The 16,533-nt window shown below is 34.0% G+C and overlaps 2 protein-coding genes across 3 annotated transcripts; both read left to right on the top strand.

Moving 5' to 3' along the window:
* On the top strand, positions 1 to 4,270 carry DEG15 (protease-like protein). The gene is made up of 14 exons (NM_102597.5): positions 1 to 207; positions 321 to 367; positions 460 to 643; positions 739 to 786; positions 876 to 935; positions 1,130 to 1,258; positions 1,409 to 1,519; positions 1,604 to 1,707; positions 1,824 to 1,909; positions 2,001 to 2,095; positions 2,181 to 2,847; positions 3,045 to 3,237; positions 3,378 to 3,469; positions 3,569 to 4,270. The coding sequence occupies exons 1-14, from the start codon at positions 142 to 144 to the stop codon at positions 3,814 to 3,816; spliced, it is 2,130 nt and encodes a 709-aa protein (NP_174153.2). The 5' UTR covers positions 1 to 141; the 3' UTR covers positions 3,817 to 4,270.
* A 6,381-nt stretch (positions 4,271 to 10,651) lies between these two features.
* Positions 10,652 to 12,286, top strand: AT1G28310 (Dof-type zinc finger DNA-binding family protein; the record flags this gene model as incomplete). 2 transcript variants are annotated; one of them, NM_001036023.2, is made up of 2 exons in its annotated part: positions 10,662 to 10,839; positions 11,014 to 11,955. In NM_001036023.2, exons 1-2 carry the CDS (start codon positions 10,774 to 10,776, stop codon positions 11,953 to 11,955), a joined length of 1,008 nt encoding a protein of 335 aa, NP_001031100.2. In that variant the 5' UTR covers positions 10,662 to 10,773. The 2 variants fall into 2 exon arrangements, with proteins under 2 accessions (NP_174152.3, NP_001031100.2); NM_102596.3 differs by having other exon boundaries at positions 10,652 to 12,286.
* Between the last annotated feature and the right edge of the window lie 4,247 nt (positions 12,287 to 16,533).

Here is a 16,533-nt window from a genome sequence, read left to right as displayed (position 1 = left end):
ATTTCCGTGAATGTTGTGATTAGCTTATTATTATCTTCGTTGCCCAAAAACTTAAAAGATCCAAACTTCGAACAATTTTGGTGTCTGCTATACAGAATCCAAATCCACCTTCTCCGATTAAAAATCCCTTCTCTTTCGATCATGGATGTGTCTAAAGTTGTCAGCTTTTCCCGGAATTTCGCCGTCTTGGTCAAAGTCGAAGGCCCTGTAAGCCCTGATCTCTCTTTACCCAATTCTTGTTTTGAGATTCTATCCATAAATTTATCTACTTTACACATGATCGAGTACAAAGTGTTAATCATACTTGGTTTCAATTTTAGGATCCAAAGGGATTGAAGATGAGGAAGCATGCTTTTCATCAATACCAGTGAGCACAAGATGACTTTTTTTACATGTATTATATGCTTTAGTTTTGTTTCTATCATGGAACTTAATGTGGCTGTAATTTTGTTATTGAAGTTCTGGCAATGCAACACTTTCAGCTTCTGGGATCTTGCTTCCAAGAGATATTTTTTTGAGTGGTGAGGTCGCTGCTAAGGTTCTGTTTGAAGCTGGTCAGGACATGGCCCTGGTTTTGACCGTTGCATCTGTTGTTGAGCCATTCTTAACATTAGGTCACAGAACTAGTAGTAGTATCTCTCAGGTTAGATACACATGCTCCACTTCAATATCAATGATACATGTTTTTGCTTGATGTGCTACTTCTTCAATCTTGATGTCTGTTTTTTTTTTGTAAAGGATCCGGTGAAGCTTATTCCGGGTGCTATGATTGAGATTATGGTGGAGGTATACAGATAGTGTTTATGAATAGTTTATGTTGAATGGTAAGTTGTTTGGAGTTTTTAAGGTGTGATCTAGATGCGTATTCTTTTCAGGGTCAGCTAAAGTCAGAAAAGGAAGCTCCTTTTTGGGTTCCTGCGCAACTTCTTTCGCTGGTACGGATGCAATTCCTCTTCTTTCTTGCTATTAGAAGTGACTGTTGATACCTCCCTGTGGTGATGATTTATGAAGCCACTAAATTGAGTTTACAAGATGTGTGATATGCACTTCTTATGGCATATGTTGTAGCTCCCTTTTTATGGCATATAAAATTCTGTTCGCTGCTGATTTTTAACTAATATGTTACAAGGTTGATGTCCCTGTATCTTCTGCTGCACTTCAATCTCTTATTGAAGCTTCTTCTGGTTCGAAAGATTCTGGATGGGATATTGGTTGGTCTTTGGTTTCTGCTGCTAATGGTTCTCAGCCTTCAATCAATGTAAGTCAAATGCAAACCTGTAATACTCTTTGATGGTCTTTGGTTTGAACTCCTACCTGAAATTGCTTGAGTAGTTGATGCGTGTTTGTATTTCCTTCTTTGAAATGAAAGATATCTGTCTATTTCTGAGATTAAGTATCATTTTTCTAGATTGAACATTACAGCAAGCCCTTGATGCAACTTGATGAGCCACACAACGCTAACTTCATGGCCAAGTCTGCCACTCGAATGGCTATTCTAGGAGTCCCCTTAAGTTTACTGGTAAATATTTCCCTGATTTTCCTCCCCGTTTCCTTCTTTCTGATTTATGGTTCATCTTTGTGACGCAAATATTTTGTAAATCAGGGTCAACCAAGCATGAATTTTGCTTCATCAAGTAGCAAGGGTGATACACTTGTAGCACTAGGCTCTCCCTTTGGAATCCTTTCACCTGTTAACTTTTTTAACAGGTGAATTATGGCTACACTAGCGTTACTGTATTTTAATCGACTAGAGGTCATCATGATTTCCTTTCTCTTGATAGTGTCAGCATTTAACTCCGGGAATCTAAACTGGTTTGAAACAGCGTATCAACTGGTTCCATTGCGAATAGCTATCCTTCTGGATCCCTAAAGAAGTCACTGATGATAGCTGATGTTCGATGTCTCCCTGGTATGTACGATTATCAATAGTTCTTATATATGCTCTATTTGTTTCATCTTAAGAGCTAAAACATGTTCCGTTCCGGTTCAATTTCTTTCAGGAATGGAAGGGGCTCCGGTGTTTGCTAAGAATGGGCACTTAATTGGCATTTTGATTAGACCACTAAGGCAAAAGAATAGCGGCGTTGAAATTCAGGTTTGTCAACGGCAGCCTCATTTCCTTTATGTCCATTGAAGTTTTATTGTAATGTTTCATGCAAAACTGTAGCCTTCGGTAGCAGCTGGTGGTTCCATGGGGAGCAATCACAACTGCTTGCAGCCACTTGCTGCTTGAGGAACCATCTGTAGAAGGAAAAGCAAGTCAGTGGGGGAGCGAAGTCCTAAGTGTTAAATCAGATGCTAGTATTCCTGCACAAGTGGCTATTGAGAAGGCGATGGAATCAGTTTGTCTTATTACGGTCAATGATGGTGTTTGGGCTTCTGGTATTATTCTTAACGAACATGGTCTCATACTAACAAATGCTCACCTGCTTGAGCCGTGGAGGTATGGAAAAGGTGGTGTATATGGTGAAGGATTTAAACCCTATGTCTTAGGAGCCGAGGAATTTTCTTCCACGGGAAGTAAATTTTGGGAACAGAAGAGTCAAACATTGCCACGGAAAGCTCCACGAAATCATTATTCGTCTGTTGGAGAGAACATCAGGGAATACAAACACAATTTCCTTCAGACTGGGCATAGAGACATACGTGTGCGTTTGTGTCACCTAGATTCTTGGACTTGGTGTCCTGCAAACGTGGTCTATATTTGCAAGGAACAATTAGATATTGCCTTACTGCAGCTAGAATATGTCCCTGGAAAGCTCCAACCTATTACTGCCAATTTTTCTTCTCCTCCTTTGGGTACAACAGCGCATGTTGTTGGACATGGACTCTTCGGACCAAGATGTGGTAAAGACTCCGTTAATCCTAGAATTGTCTTGTTGAATCAGATTTTTGCTCAATTCTTGCTTATGTTGTGCTTCCATAATCTTGCATAGATTTCTTTGCACACCCTGAAATTACATTCTCTTGTGCCTTACATGTGCCAAGTGTCCTTAAATGGAAGAAATAAATGATCCTCTCTATTCTTCTGTGTTTGTTATTAGGGCTTTCTCCTTCTATTTGTTCTGGAGTTGTAGCAAAGGTAGTTCACGCAAAGAGGAGATTGAATACGCAATCCATTTCTCAAGAAGTCGCAGAGTTCCCCGCTATGCTCGAAACAACAGCTGCTGTGCATCCTGGTGGCAGTGGTGGTGCTGTTCTCAATTCAAGTGGCCATATGATTGGACTTGTTACCAGGTAACCGAAAATCATTCTCAAATACAATACGTAGGTCTTTTAGATCCATTGATGAGATGTGTCATTAGAAACGGACAGTTCTTCTTTAATCATGATGATATGTAGTTGATTGTTCATTGCTATGTTTTCTGTATCTGCAGCAACGCAAGACATGGAGCGGGGACTGTTATACCGCATCTCAACTTCAGCATCCCATGTGCAGTCTTGGCACCAATCTTCAAGTTTGCAGAAGGTTTGTCTAATCTTGTTGGTTTGTTTCACTTATGGAAGCAGAATAGAGAGTAGATGTGTCAAAAAGTGTTTGCTTATTATTGTTCCCGTCTTAAAACAGATATGCAGAACACAACGATCCTTCAAACACTTGATCAACCTAGCGAAGAACTCTCATCCATTTGGGCTTTGATGCCATCACTATCACCAAAGACTGAGCAGTCTCTACCCAATCTGCCTAAGTTACTCAAAGATGGTAATAACAAACAAACGAAAGGATCTCAGTTTGCCAAGTTCATTGCAGAGACCCAAGACATGTTTGTAAAGCCGACCAAGCTTTCCCGTGATGTGATCCCTAGCAAGTTATGACAAGATTGGCTTCTTTGCAGAATTTGTGCCTTCTTTTACTCCTTTTGCTGGAGTGGCAACTTTAACTTTTGTATAGATAGAGAAATTACAAAATGTTGCTGCTGTTTCTGGATTATTCTGTTTGTAACATATATAAAACCTTATAATACGTTTTGGCAACTCTGTTTATCAGTCTTCAAACTGTGGTTCTGTTTTTCTTTGGTAGCCTTTTTACCTCTCGTCTCCTCATATGAGAGCAGCTAGTGTTTCTACACATTATATGTCGTCCATTGTTCATGCCATATCTCAGTGATTGCAGGCAAATACCAAGCACTAATACCTTATGGAGTAACATGTTCGTAGATCATACAAATTTTCATGATATACGAATTTTACTGGCTTTTTTTTGTGATAGTCCACATTCTTGTATACGTATTTTGTTTTGAAGATATTGCGTTGTTTGAATATATTTGGGCAACTTCGTGTTATTTGAAACTATGTATAAAAAGTTTCGTCACTTTTTTTGTATATATTAAAGATAATATCCTTGCTAGTTTAATCTGATAACCTTATGTAAAACTATTCTCAACAACATCATTCTCTTCTTTGTCTTGTATTCGCAAGGTCTTGGATAAAAACAAAACAAAACATTCTTTTTCTTTTTTTGGTATAATAACTGGATATGCTTACTTTAATATTGATTGTGATGCAAAGGAATCGAAATCAACTGCCAATCAAACTGTGAGAACACTATCGACCAAAACAACAAAATATGAAAAGAAAAACACATTAACCTTCTTTGGCAAAAGCAAGTATTTCCAAGAAAAAGAGTAATCTGGAGAAGGCAAAGTAACATCGAAATTCGAGAAAATAGAACGAAATTCAGAGGAACAAACAAAAAAAACAAATTAACAATAATCTGACAAAAATGAAATAAAGAAGAGAATTTTTACAGTAATTAATTAGAGAATAGAACTTTAGGGGAGAAGAGAAAATCCCTTGGAGTTATACAAAATTCGTTAGTTTCCCTATGCTAATGCTTTTGCTTTTCTTTCTCCCAATCTGCCTCCCACATGCATCATCGTAACTATATATTGACACATACGTACATAAATATATATATGCCCTAATTAAAAGTATTTGTGTACACTCTCTTTTTTTTTGTGTGGATAAAGTGTAGACTCTTTTTAGAAAAATGAGTAATGACTTATCTAAGAAGTTCTTTGGAGATTTTTATTTGGTGAATATGAGTTTTTGGTGATCTCGTTAGACATTATTACCAAGAAAGAGGAGGATTAGAAGAAAGACATGTATATTAAGGAATAAGTAAGTACATATGTAAAAGTCCATCTAGTCGGGACATCTATATATACATTTTTGCAGCCATTTTATGAAATAAATCCTGGAGTTGGAACTTATTTACAATGGCTGCCACTGGCTTTTAATTATTTATTTTTTTCTGCAATAAATTAATTAACAAATAAAAAACATTCCAAATATATTTCAATCTCATATATCACGCAAATTTCTCCAAAATTTGAATTAGATTTCGGTTAGCAAAACACACCTAAATACATTTATGTTAGTGTTGTCAGGGCATTACTTAACATAGTTTATGGCTCTACATATTTGGTAATAATCGTTTTTGGTTAATATTTTCGAAATTAAATTCAAATTTGGTAAATATAATTTCCGAAATTAAATTCAAAGTAATAGTTTCAATGGCATAACATTGTAAATAATCTCAACTCCAGGATTTATTTGTTAAAAGGGTTGCAAAAATGTATATATAGAACAATATACATTTTTGTATAATGATTTAGGTTAGCAAAACACACCTAAATACAATTATGTTAGTGATGTGAACCAAAATACAATTGCAATCCCTTAAAATGAGCAAAACACACCTAAATACATTTTTTATCAATTCACTAAACTTATTTCTCCAAAATTTGAACTAGATTTCGACAATTATTTAAAACAAAAATTTGTTTGACAAACTAAAATACAATTGCAATCCCGTAAAACATTTATTTTCATTATATATTTAAATTAGCGGTGTATTGCGGGTTTTTTTTACGGGATGGGTTTGGCGGAACGGGTTTGGAAGGACGTTACTTAATAACAACAGTAAACTATAAAATAAAAATAATTTATAGATAAATATAATTTGCAAACTTTTATATATACTGATTTAAAAAAAAAAATTGTTTCGCGGTATACCGCGGGTTAAAATCTAGTGTATATTAAGGAGAGAACGAATGAGCTTTTGTGCGGTTCATGCAAAAAAATTAGCGGTTCATGTACATTTTCTTTTATTTTTGTGCAAAGTACATTTTATTTTCTAAAACTAGAATAATTGAATATTTTCTTCAATCCTCCCAAGAAAAAAAAAATATTATATATATGGTCGTACATAACAATATTTTTTATGAAGTTTTTGCAACTTCTAATTGTTTTTGTAACGCTAATCTTTGGCTAAATGATTATGGTTTATGGTTATCTCATGATAAATCAATTGAAATAAATAATTTTTGCTGTAGTATAGTTTAAATGCTATTAAAAAAAATATATGAAAATATGTAGTAAGATGTGATATGTTTTAGTTTCTATACATAGTCCTAAGATCTAATTATATTATTTTATTAAAAAGTAAAGAAAAGCAAAGATAATGTAAGGAAAGAGACGATGGAGAATAAAGTAAAGATTGGAAATGTGAACCCATTTGGGGTTGGCAGTGAGTGAGATGGAACATCACATGCACTTATGCTCTATTTTGTCACTTTCCTCTTGGAGCTTTCACTTCTCAAAAACCTTCTTCTCATTTGTTTTTCTTGCAACTCTAATCTAACCCCATTTCTTATTAATTCTTAAAGATTCTCATTGTTTTTTTCCTATTTCATGACTTAGTAATGATGTGATAATTTGATCTACCATGCATATAGTCTCAATTATAATTAGACAATATTGGCTATTTCAGAATATATCGCATGACTTTTCCAAGACCGTCGTAGTCACATAAACGCGATTTGATTTTGTGACGTCAATCAATATGAAGTAACTACTATACAATAACCTTTGAATTTAAACTCAAATATTTAATTTACAAAAGAACATTATTTGTTTACTTCTTATTATATTGTGCTTTGCTATCATTCTTGCCTTGGATGTATAAATTATCTATATCTCTAAACATTCTCCAGCTTGCTAAAATATTGTAAGAAATCTCTTGAATTATTACTAACATCTTAAAAGTTGCAACTAGTATTATTTTAGGGGGAGTAGTACGATATAATATTCAAACCGACGCGTATAAACTATATATAGTGAGCTTATTAGCTTGTATGATAGATATGTGTATATAATATGATTGTTGGAATGTATATAAATTAAAATATAAGAGTTGGAAGTGGGATTGATATATAGGGTGATGTGGGTCTAGGGATTCACTCCAATTCCACAATATGCAAAAGAATGTCACTTATCGTGATGAGTGATGTTCCTCGATCCCTCTGAAAGATTCACCTGTTACATTCTCCTTTATTGTCTCCATCTTTTTTTCTTACATTTTCGATATATATATATACACTTTAGTTTAATGTAAGTTATTCGATTAGGGATCTAGATTTAGTTTAAGATACGATTACTTAGGTGTCGAATTAACTCGCATTGTTAAGCTAAAATCAGGGCTAGTAATAAGACAAAACTTACGTAAAATTATGAAATAGTTACTACATGCTTTGATTCCCACAAGCATGTAAACTTACAACTTATTCCTTTATTTTTTTATTCTTATTTCATCAGCTTACAATCAATTAATCGGACAACAAATTAGCATCGTCAAACTACGTCAAGTAATTTGGACTTGTTTTGTTGCCCTAAATTTAAATGTTTCTTTGTAAAACTATTTAATTTTCTGTAAATTAATATTTTATTAGCTATATGCCTATGCTGAAAGAAATTCATTATTGAGGCTTTTATATTTTTAAACTTATAATCAATATGCTTTGATGGACATTGTTTATTTATTTGTGCTTCTCAATTTAGCGTGGTACGAACAAGTAATAGGATATACTTAGGGCGTCGAATGGGACTGTTATCAAAGTAGTTACTGGATTATTTGAGAAAAAAAGAAAAAATTTCTTGAAATAAACTAATTAATCCTACATATCTCTAGCTTAATTCAAAATGTGCATGTGGCCGATTTTTTTTGGGGAAAAATATCAAAAAAAGCCTGAACTTTCAAATTTGGAATGAAAAAAACATGAACTTTGTAAATGTCGTATTAATCATGAAGTTTTAGTTGATTTCTCAAAAAAATAGCTAAGTTTTGTTGACCGAGCCGTTAAAGGCTTGCCGTTAAATTTTCGTTAACAGAATAATAACAGAGTTATCACTCCGTTAGAAATTTAAAACGACGTCGTTTTAAATTTTAAAATTAAACAGAAAAAATGAACCTTGCCAAGATTCGAACCGCTACCATGAGAAACTCATTACGAGATTATAAACCATTGACCCACAATTACATTTTGTCAAAGTGACAAACACTAATGTATATATATACTCAACAATTCGTATTTTCATTCATCTCCTCTATCCCTAGAATCGGAGTTCTCTCCGTAAACAGGATTCCATCGGCGTTTTGGTTTCGTTCCATTAGATAGATATCGGAGTGAGCGATTTTTGTTTTATTGATCTTTGTTATGGTTTGAGCATTAACCAGCTCTTAGGTATCAAAACTGTAATTTTGTTCATCTTCTCAAACCTTTTTAATAATTTGGTTTCAAAATTGAGGGAATTGAGAAAAAATACATATAGATCCATTAAATCACAATCTAAAGCTCATGTTCGACGAAGATAACACATATTTGAATCGCAAATCTCACAATCAACATAAAAATTGAAATGCGATTGGGTTTTGTGAACTTGAGAAAAATACAGAGCTATGGCACGCAACAATAGAGTTTTGTTAGTTTCTGTTAATTATGTAATATTAAATATAAACTTTTGTTATTTGATACGAAGATGTTATTGTGTCTAAATGGTTTGGATGCTTGTAAAAGTATTCTCATGTCTCATGTTTGAGCTCAGGTGGTAGTCATTTTTTCTGTTTAATTTTAAATTTTAAAACGACGTCGTTTTGGGTTTCTAACGAAATGATAACTCTGTTATTATTCTGTTAACGGAAATTTAACGGCATGCCTTTAACGGGTCAGTCAACGAAAGTTAGCTATTTTTTGAGAAGTCAACCAAAACTTCATAATTAATATGACATTTTCAAAGTTCATGCCTTTTCCATCCCAAATTTGAAAGTTTAGGCTTTTTTTTGACATTTTTAGACTTTAGACCTATTATCTAAATACCGATGGTAAAACATGAGTCCGGAAAATGTGATGTGACATATTTAAACATTTAATAACCTAATTTGCTTGCTTGCGTACTCTTTTTTGTCGTTAAGAAATGTTTTCATTCTTTAAAACTGTTTTGTTGGATCGTACAACAAACTATCTATATCCAATTATACATATGTTACAGACTTACAGTAATAGGTACAAGAGAAGGGATCCAGGAGGAAGAGGATATATATGAAAACCGGAATAAGGAGAAGATGATTGCGTAATCTTCACCAAAATATGAAGGTTTCTAAAATTTTGTGTTGTTTCACTGATTGAGCATCCCAATATATATGTCCCTGATTTCTGAAGCATAAGGGCAATACAATCCGGCAAACAGGCGATGACAAGTTGAGATATTACAATGGAGACCATCAGATACGCAAAGACAACAGTACAATCCAGATTGGAGTAGATGTGAAAGAACAAGTGACGGATAAAATTAAGGCATGCTACTTCTATTAACAATTTTTGATATTTATGTTTCAATCAATTGTACAATTTACACTATTAACGTTACAAAACTAGAAAGTAAAAATAAGAAACTATTGTATAGTCATTAGATAGCAAAACAATATCTTATAGGGATGTTATTGGTTTTTAATTTAAGACAAATTTTGATGACTTGAATAATATCATAAAAAGTGAATAAATAAAATAGTCTAAACTATTGCTAGATAGTTTTCTATAATTTTGTTGACTAGTTTTTTAGTAAATTTTTCCAAATAATCTTGGTATTTTGACGATATTTTTCATGTTTTTGTTTTATAAAAATATAGAAAGACATAAACTAATAGCATAACTATTTAATTCATTAACAATCATAATTTTTTTTAATTTTAGTTGAATAACAAAAAATTTAATGACTTGATAAAAATATAAATTCAATAACTTCAGATTTATGAAGATTTTAAATTATTTTTTATAAATCTTAAACTAATAACACCAAATTTTAATATTTTTTAAAATTCATGATTGAATAACACAAAATCTTACGTAATATTTTAAGTCACTAAAACTCTATTTAAATAACAAACCAATAACACTGCTTAAATTGTCTAAATTGATAAATAGATGATATTTTTATTTTATATTTTGAATTAAAATATGATGAAAACGATTTTGTTTAAAGTCGGTCAAGGAGACTGATGTTGTTTTTGTCACAGAAAACTGTTTTTTTCTTTTAATAATATATTTCAGTAAAATGAGCCGGTGTAAGGAGTAAGGACCATACTTAGAACAAAGGCATCTTGAACCTGTAGCAAATCTTATTTAAAAACTAGTAGCTATATGTTAATAAGTACAACTAGAGAAGAAAACCCTAGTGCAACACACACATAATATAATATATAATAATAATCAATAGTGGCACGAATAACAATATTACAAATAAAATAAAATAAAGAGCTTAAAAGAACAATCTGTCAAGAATCTTTGTGCTTCAATCTTTGAAAGCTAAAACAGTAATAATAGCTTCAGTAGCCAACAGCTCTTTGTCTGTACACTGCTGGTTTCAAAAGGATTCTCTTTTATACAAGCAAAAGAAACAAAGAAAAAAAATCAAAAGAGCTTAATCAAGAAAGATATGTTTGGCAATTGTGACCAGAACAAGAAGATGCCTATCATCAGCTCTCCCAACACCAATCCACTGGTCTCTCTCTCTCTCTCTAAATAATATGACTCATTTATCTTTTGTTTCTTAGCTTTTGGATCCGAATAATATCCTCTTGTCCTCTCTTTGTTCTCTTGCCTTTAGTTAAACCACACGATCTAAAAATCCCTTCTCTCTTTCTTTCTTTCTTTTTTTCTCTCCCTCTCTTCTCAGGCGAGTATGCAAAGCAAGAACATGATCGTGGCTTCATCTCATCAGCAGCAACAACAACAGCAACCGCAGCAGCCACAACCGCAACTTAAATGCCCTCGTTGCGATTCTTCCAACACAAAGTTCTGCTACTACAACAACTACAGCCTCTCTCAACCACGGCACTTTTGCAAGGCTTGCAAGAGGTACTGGACGAGAGGTGGGACTCTCAGGAACGTTCCCGTAGGGGGTAGCTACCGGAAGAACAAACGTGTAAAGCGGCCATCAACCGCAACCACAACCACTGCCTCCACCGTCTCGACGACTAATTCTTCATCCCCTAATAACCCTCATCAGATCTCTCATTTCTCTTCCATGAATCATCATCCTTTGTTCTATGGTTTATCAGATCATATGAGCAGTTGTAATAATAATCTTCCAATGATCCCAAGCCGTTTCAGTGATTCTTCAAAGACTTGTTCATCAAGTGGTTTAGAGAGTGAGTTTCTCTCATCTGGTTTTAGCAGTCTTAGTGCTCTTGGATTAGGGCTTCCGCATCAGATGAGTCATGACCACACCATTAATGGTAGCTTCATCAACAACTCCACAACAAACAAACCCTTTCTTCTATCGGGTCTATTCGGATCCTCGATGTCTTCTTCTTCTACTCTTCTCCAGCACCCACATAAACCCATGAACAATGGTGGTGACATGTTGGGACAATCCCATCTCCAAACCCTAGCATCACTTCAAGATTTGCATGTTGGAGGTAACAATGAAGATATGAAGTACAAAGAAGGAAAGCTTGATCAGATCTCTGGGAACATCAATGGGTTCATGTCATCATCATCATCTTTGGATCCTTCAAACTACAACAACATGTGGAATAATGCAAGTGTTGTCAATGGAGCATGGCTTGATCCAACAAATAATAACGTTGGATCCTCCCTCACCTCTTTGATATAAACCAAAACTTTGGTTATATGATCTATAACTAGGTAGGGTTTATCTTTCTTTTTTTCCTTTTTGTTATGAGATGAGAGAAGAAGCTTGGATCAGAGAGATCTAATCAGGGGAAATGTTGATCTTGGCACTATAAAGCTCCCTCGGATCCTCTTCATCTCACCATCTCAATCATCTTCCTTCGCGTAGTTCAACAAAAAACAAAAAGGGTTCAAGATTGGTTCAAGGTTTACTATGGTCTCTTGTTAAGTTTACTCGAGGTAAATGATATGTGTATGTACATAATATGGTCCTGACTTTGATCTTTTTCCTTTTCTCTTTCCCATCTGTGTAATTCTAAGGTCCACCACATGGGTTGGTGTTTCTTTTCATTGGGATTAGGAGGGTATATTTGGATTAATTTGGGTTTCTCATGGGGTCAGAGAACTCAATAGTTTAATTTCAAGTTTTATATCTGTTTTTTAGTTTCACATTTCTTTTTTTGGTGTGGCTTTCATTGGGTATACAAACAGAGGGAGGGGTGTGGTTTTGTGTTGTTATAACTTTTGTTATTCATGTATGAGTTATGTTCTTACGGTGCTTTTGGATACATGCATGTTTGTGTATATATATTTAAATGTGGATGACTTGAATTGGCTGAAAAGAAAATGTCCTTTAGCTAATGTCAAATAGGAGATCCATAAATACGAGAAAATTACCAGAAACAACGTCAATGGATACAATTGCAAGCAGTATTTATATGTGTACGTGTTCTTAGACCAACAAAGCGAACAAACCTGGTTAGATATTTATAACGTATATTGCTCATATCTATATCATATTGATATGATTTTGTTCTTTAGCATGTTGGTTATAACTCATGGTTCCACATATGTTACAAGGGAGCTATATGCATGAGAACACAAGTTCTGGTCCAGACTTGGAGTTTAGTGTGGTGTTTTTCTAAAGTGGGCACGAGTTCGTTACCAGTTTCTTTATGTCATTTTCTCTGTAATGATTCTTTCCGTGCAAGAGTTGTCTCGAATCAACATTTGAGTCGGTATCCTTTGGACACATCAGTTTTGTGCGGATGAAATACGGATTCAAATATCACACGATTGCTCAAAATGTCCTGCTGAGTTGATATTCCTATCATTATTATGGAAAGAGCGTAACAAGCGGTTCTACTAGAATAGGAATACATATATATTCTTCTGTGTATATTATGAAGCGTAGTTAATAGCCCCCCTAGCGGCTTTTGTTGTACAATATTTCTTACATAGCCGAGTACGAAGGGGTTGTCAATGCAGTTATTAGACTATATGGATATGAAACGTGCTTATCGAACTTCATTACCCTCTTTCGACATGAACGATCGTGTATTGTGACAATGTAAGTGTAGTACCTCTCCACAAACCGGATGCAAAATCATCTGACAAAACATGTTGAGTTGGATATGTTGTCTGTCTATGAATGAGTAGCACTCGGCCAGGTTCGTGTCCTACATGTTCCTTCCTCCCATCAATATGAAGAAATATTCACCAAAGGCCTCCCTACTTGTCTATTCAAAGCATTCAAGTTCAAAATTCACGTTCACAATCTCCATGGTTCGAGTTGGGGAGGATACTAGAAGAGGAATACACACATCTTCTTCTGTGCATACTAGGAAGCTTCGTTAATATAGCCCCTAACAACTCTCTTGTACATTATCTCTTATATATTCTCAGCAATATAGAACGACTCCAATCATCAAATGGATTAACCTAGTTAATCAAACAGGTTCCACGTATGCGTCGAATCTCATATAGAGCATCAGACGTTCATGTGTTTTGACCTGATTATTATTTTTTTGGTGGTTTCGTTAACCTTTCTTTTTCTAACTTGTTTCAACTCTCTATCTAATTTGTTAATTTCTTGTAAGTACTCCTAACTTTTCTCTATAATGTTTTTTTTTAATATGCATGATCAAGAGCCGTTACAAACTTACAATAAGAGAACACCAGTAAACCAAACAGGTATGCTAGCAAATTAGGGATGCAAATCGATCCTTCAACCAACATTTTGTAGACGCACATGATATGAGTGCATGCTAGCCATCATATAAGTTTAAAAGATAGAGAACTATTTTACACATGTAAAAATTTAGTCAACTAACAAAAAAAAACTTTAGTCAACTAATCAATATGTAGTTTGATTCTTCTTAAAAACTCTATGATCGCTTTCTTAACCGAACCGTAATAAATCCAAATGACATTTTTTATATTCACCCATGTTTGAGTCAATCTCATCGGATAGATATTTTTATTCTAAAAAATCTTCTCTTGTGGATAACATCTTAATTAATAATAAAATTTAAATATTTACTTGTATAAAATCAATCGGTTAATTAACATGTATCACAATCACATTAATTATAGTGGTTTCATGTCAATATAATAAGAACCTTTCAAATGGACTATTGTTTTCTCTTAGGATATAGGAATATCGACTTTTTCATATCTCATAATTGTATTGTATTAAATTTATACATCGTTGTGTTAGAATATATTTAAGTAATAATTTTTTTTGAATTTTATACATGCAGCCCAGGCTCAAAGAAAATATAAGTCTTAGGGAAAAAAACTTGTTGGCCTATTATTGTAAAAAGATTTGTGGTTTCTAATTATAAAAGAATGATATAGTTAAAAAATATTTGGATCTTTTCATATATTTAGTATTTCAGAATTTGGGCTTTTTGAGTTATAATACTTGGATTATTAACAATTTTTAAAAATATTTAGACTTTTTTATATGAAAAAATTTCCAAACAAAAAAGTCTCGGGCCATTGCATCTCTTGTTCATGTAGGACCGCAAAATCTCGATTTGAAAAAAAGAGGTAGAACTCTATAAATACGATTAGGAAATACGATTTTCGAAAACTAGTGAAATCGAGATCTAAATTCTCTTACCGTAATCCAAACTATCTTCCGCAGTGTGGCGGTTTTATGAGTAGCAGATCACAGGATACAACCACTATAAGACCGGTATCGCAACACTCGATAACAGAATCTACGAACTTGAAAACTACTATATACTCTTGAGACTTACTTTGAGAAGAAAGGGAGAGATGGGAGAGAGTGTTCGTTCAACTTTTTGCGAGAAACGAGTGAATAAAATGAGAGGAGGAGCCGTTGCTTTTATAGCCAAGAGAGGAGCAAATGCGATCCGCAATTAAGGGCGAAGATCGCGTGATCCGCTATTAACTCGGAGTAAAGCGCAAGTCAAAACGTGTGCGAGATTTTATGAGCCATTATGACTTTCCGTTTCTCGTTTTAAATTTGAATAAGAAATATTCGAATAATCTCTTTTCATTATGCAAACTGATTTCTTATTGGGCAATAATTTATGTAGCAAATGTTACATAAAAGTAACAAAAGCCTCATAAGTATTTTATTCAAAAATAACATCTTTTATGGGTCGAGGCCCACATTCCCCAAGAGCCCAAACCCAAGCCTGGCCTGGCCCAGCTCGGCTCGGCATGGCGGTGCGGTCGCGCATGTGATTTGTTTTGCATAATGAACTTGCATCTCCTACACCATAGTGTCTTCTCCCAATAAGTAGTACTGAACCATATACTAAAAGGAGAACCTTCAAACTTCCAATGTGGGACAAATGTTATTATTTATTATTATAAGTTTTTAAGCTCACTACTTTGAACCTCAATTACTCATTCAATATAACTTCAATTTTTACATGTAAATACATTATCTTATAGTGCTCATTATAAGGAATCCAAAAACTCCATGATCCGGTCATTCCGGTGACGGCCATCACCGGAAAAGTTGCCGGAAAGATGGCGAGAGCCACTTGTGTAAAATTGAGTTCCAACAATCCCCCACATGAATAGAATTGACTCTAAATATTTGAGACTTTTTAATGACTCTATAACCTAAAACTGACCTAGATTTGAGAGACTTGACTTTCAAGAGTATATGCGAAAAATTAGATGTGCATGAGATGGTAGCATTTTTGCCTTGAACTAGTCATTGTTAATATCTGTCAAGTTTACTCGTCCGAGAGGTGAATATTATGTCATGAACCACCCAGATTTTTATGAAAACCTAGACAACAAGTGAAACCCATCTACTTTTTCTCGTAAAAACAAGTTCTCTATATTATGTTCATTTTGGCCTTGAACATTCCTGGATTTCATGAGTGAACTTAGAGAATATAGCCTTACATATTTCCCTAGAAACGACCACATTTCATACTCATTAGGTGATTTGTCACTTAGCATTTATTTTGAGAAGTTTCCTGTAAAACTCTACTTATATATTAAAGCTTTGGATTCAACTTTTAAAAGCATTGCTTATCCTTTAAACGTACATGAAACACTATTTATTATCCTAGAAACTGGGCTGCGACTATTAGTCATTTCGTTTGATTTAGTGTTCCCTTTTAAACCTAGTTCTTAGGATCTCTAGTCATATAAGTGGGGTATCCATCAAAATATCATCTTTATATTACATAAGCTTTAAATCCATTATTCTTGATAATTTTATCATTTGATCTCGTGTCAAACCCTTGGTAAATGGATCCGCCAGATTGTCAGCGAATCTATT

This window comes from Arabidopsis thaliana (assembly GCF_000001735.4).
Source record: "Arabidopsis thaliana chromosome 1 sequence".
Taxonomy (NCBI): domain Eukaryota; kingdom Viridiplantae; phylum Streptophyta; class Magnoliopsida; order Brassicales; family Brassicaceae; genus Arabidopsis; species Arabidopsis thaliana.
The sequence above is the reverse complement of the archived record's forward strand: the minus strand, read 5'-3'. Positions and strand labels throughout refer to the sequence as shown.

Coding starts and splice junctions, on each gene's coding strand:
- DEG15 (NM_102597.5), top strand. CDS start 142: ATGGATGTGTCTAAAGTTGTCAGCTTTTCCCGGAATTTCGCCGTCTTG. Junction 208..320: donor TGGTCAAAGTCGAAGGCCCT/GTAAGCCCTGAT, acceptor TTTCAATTTTAG/GATCCAAAGGGATTGAAGAT. Junction 1,520..1,603: donor GAGTCCCCTTAAGTTTACTG/GTAAATATTTCC, acceptor TTTGTAAATCAG/GGTCAACCAAGCATGAATTT.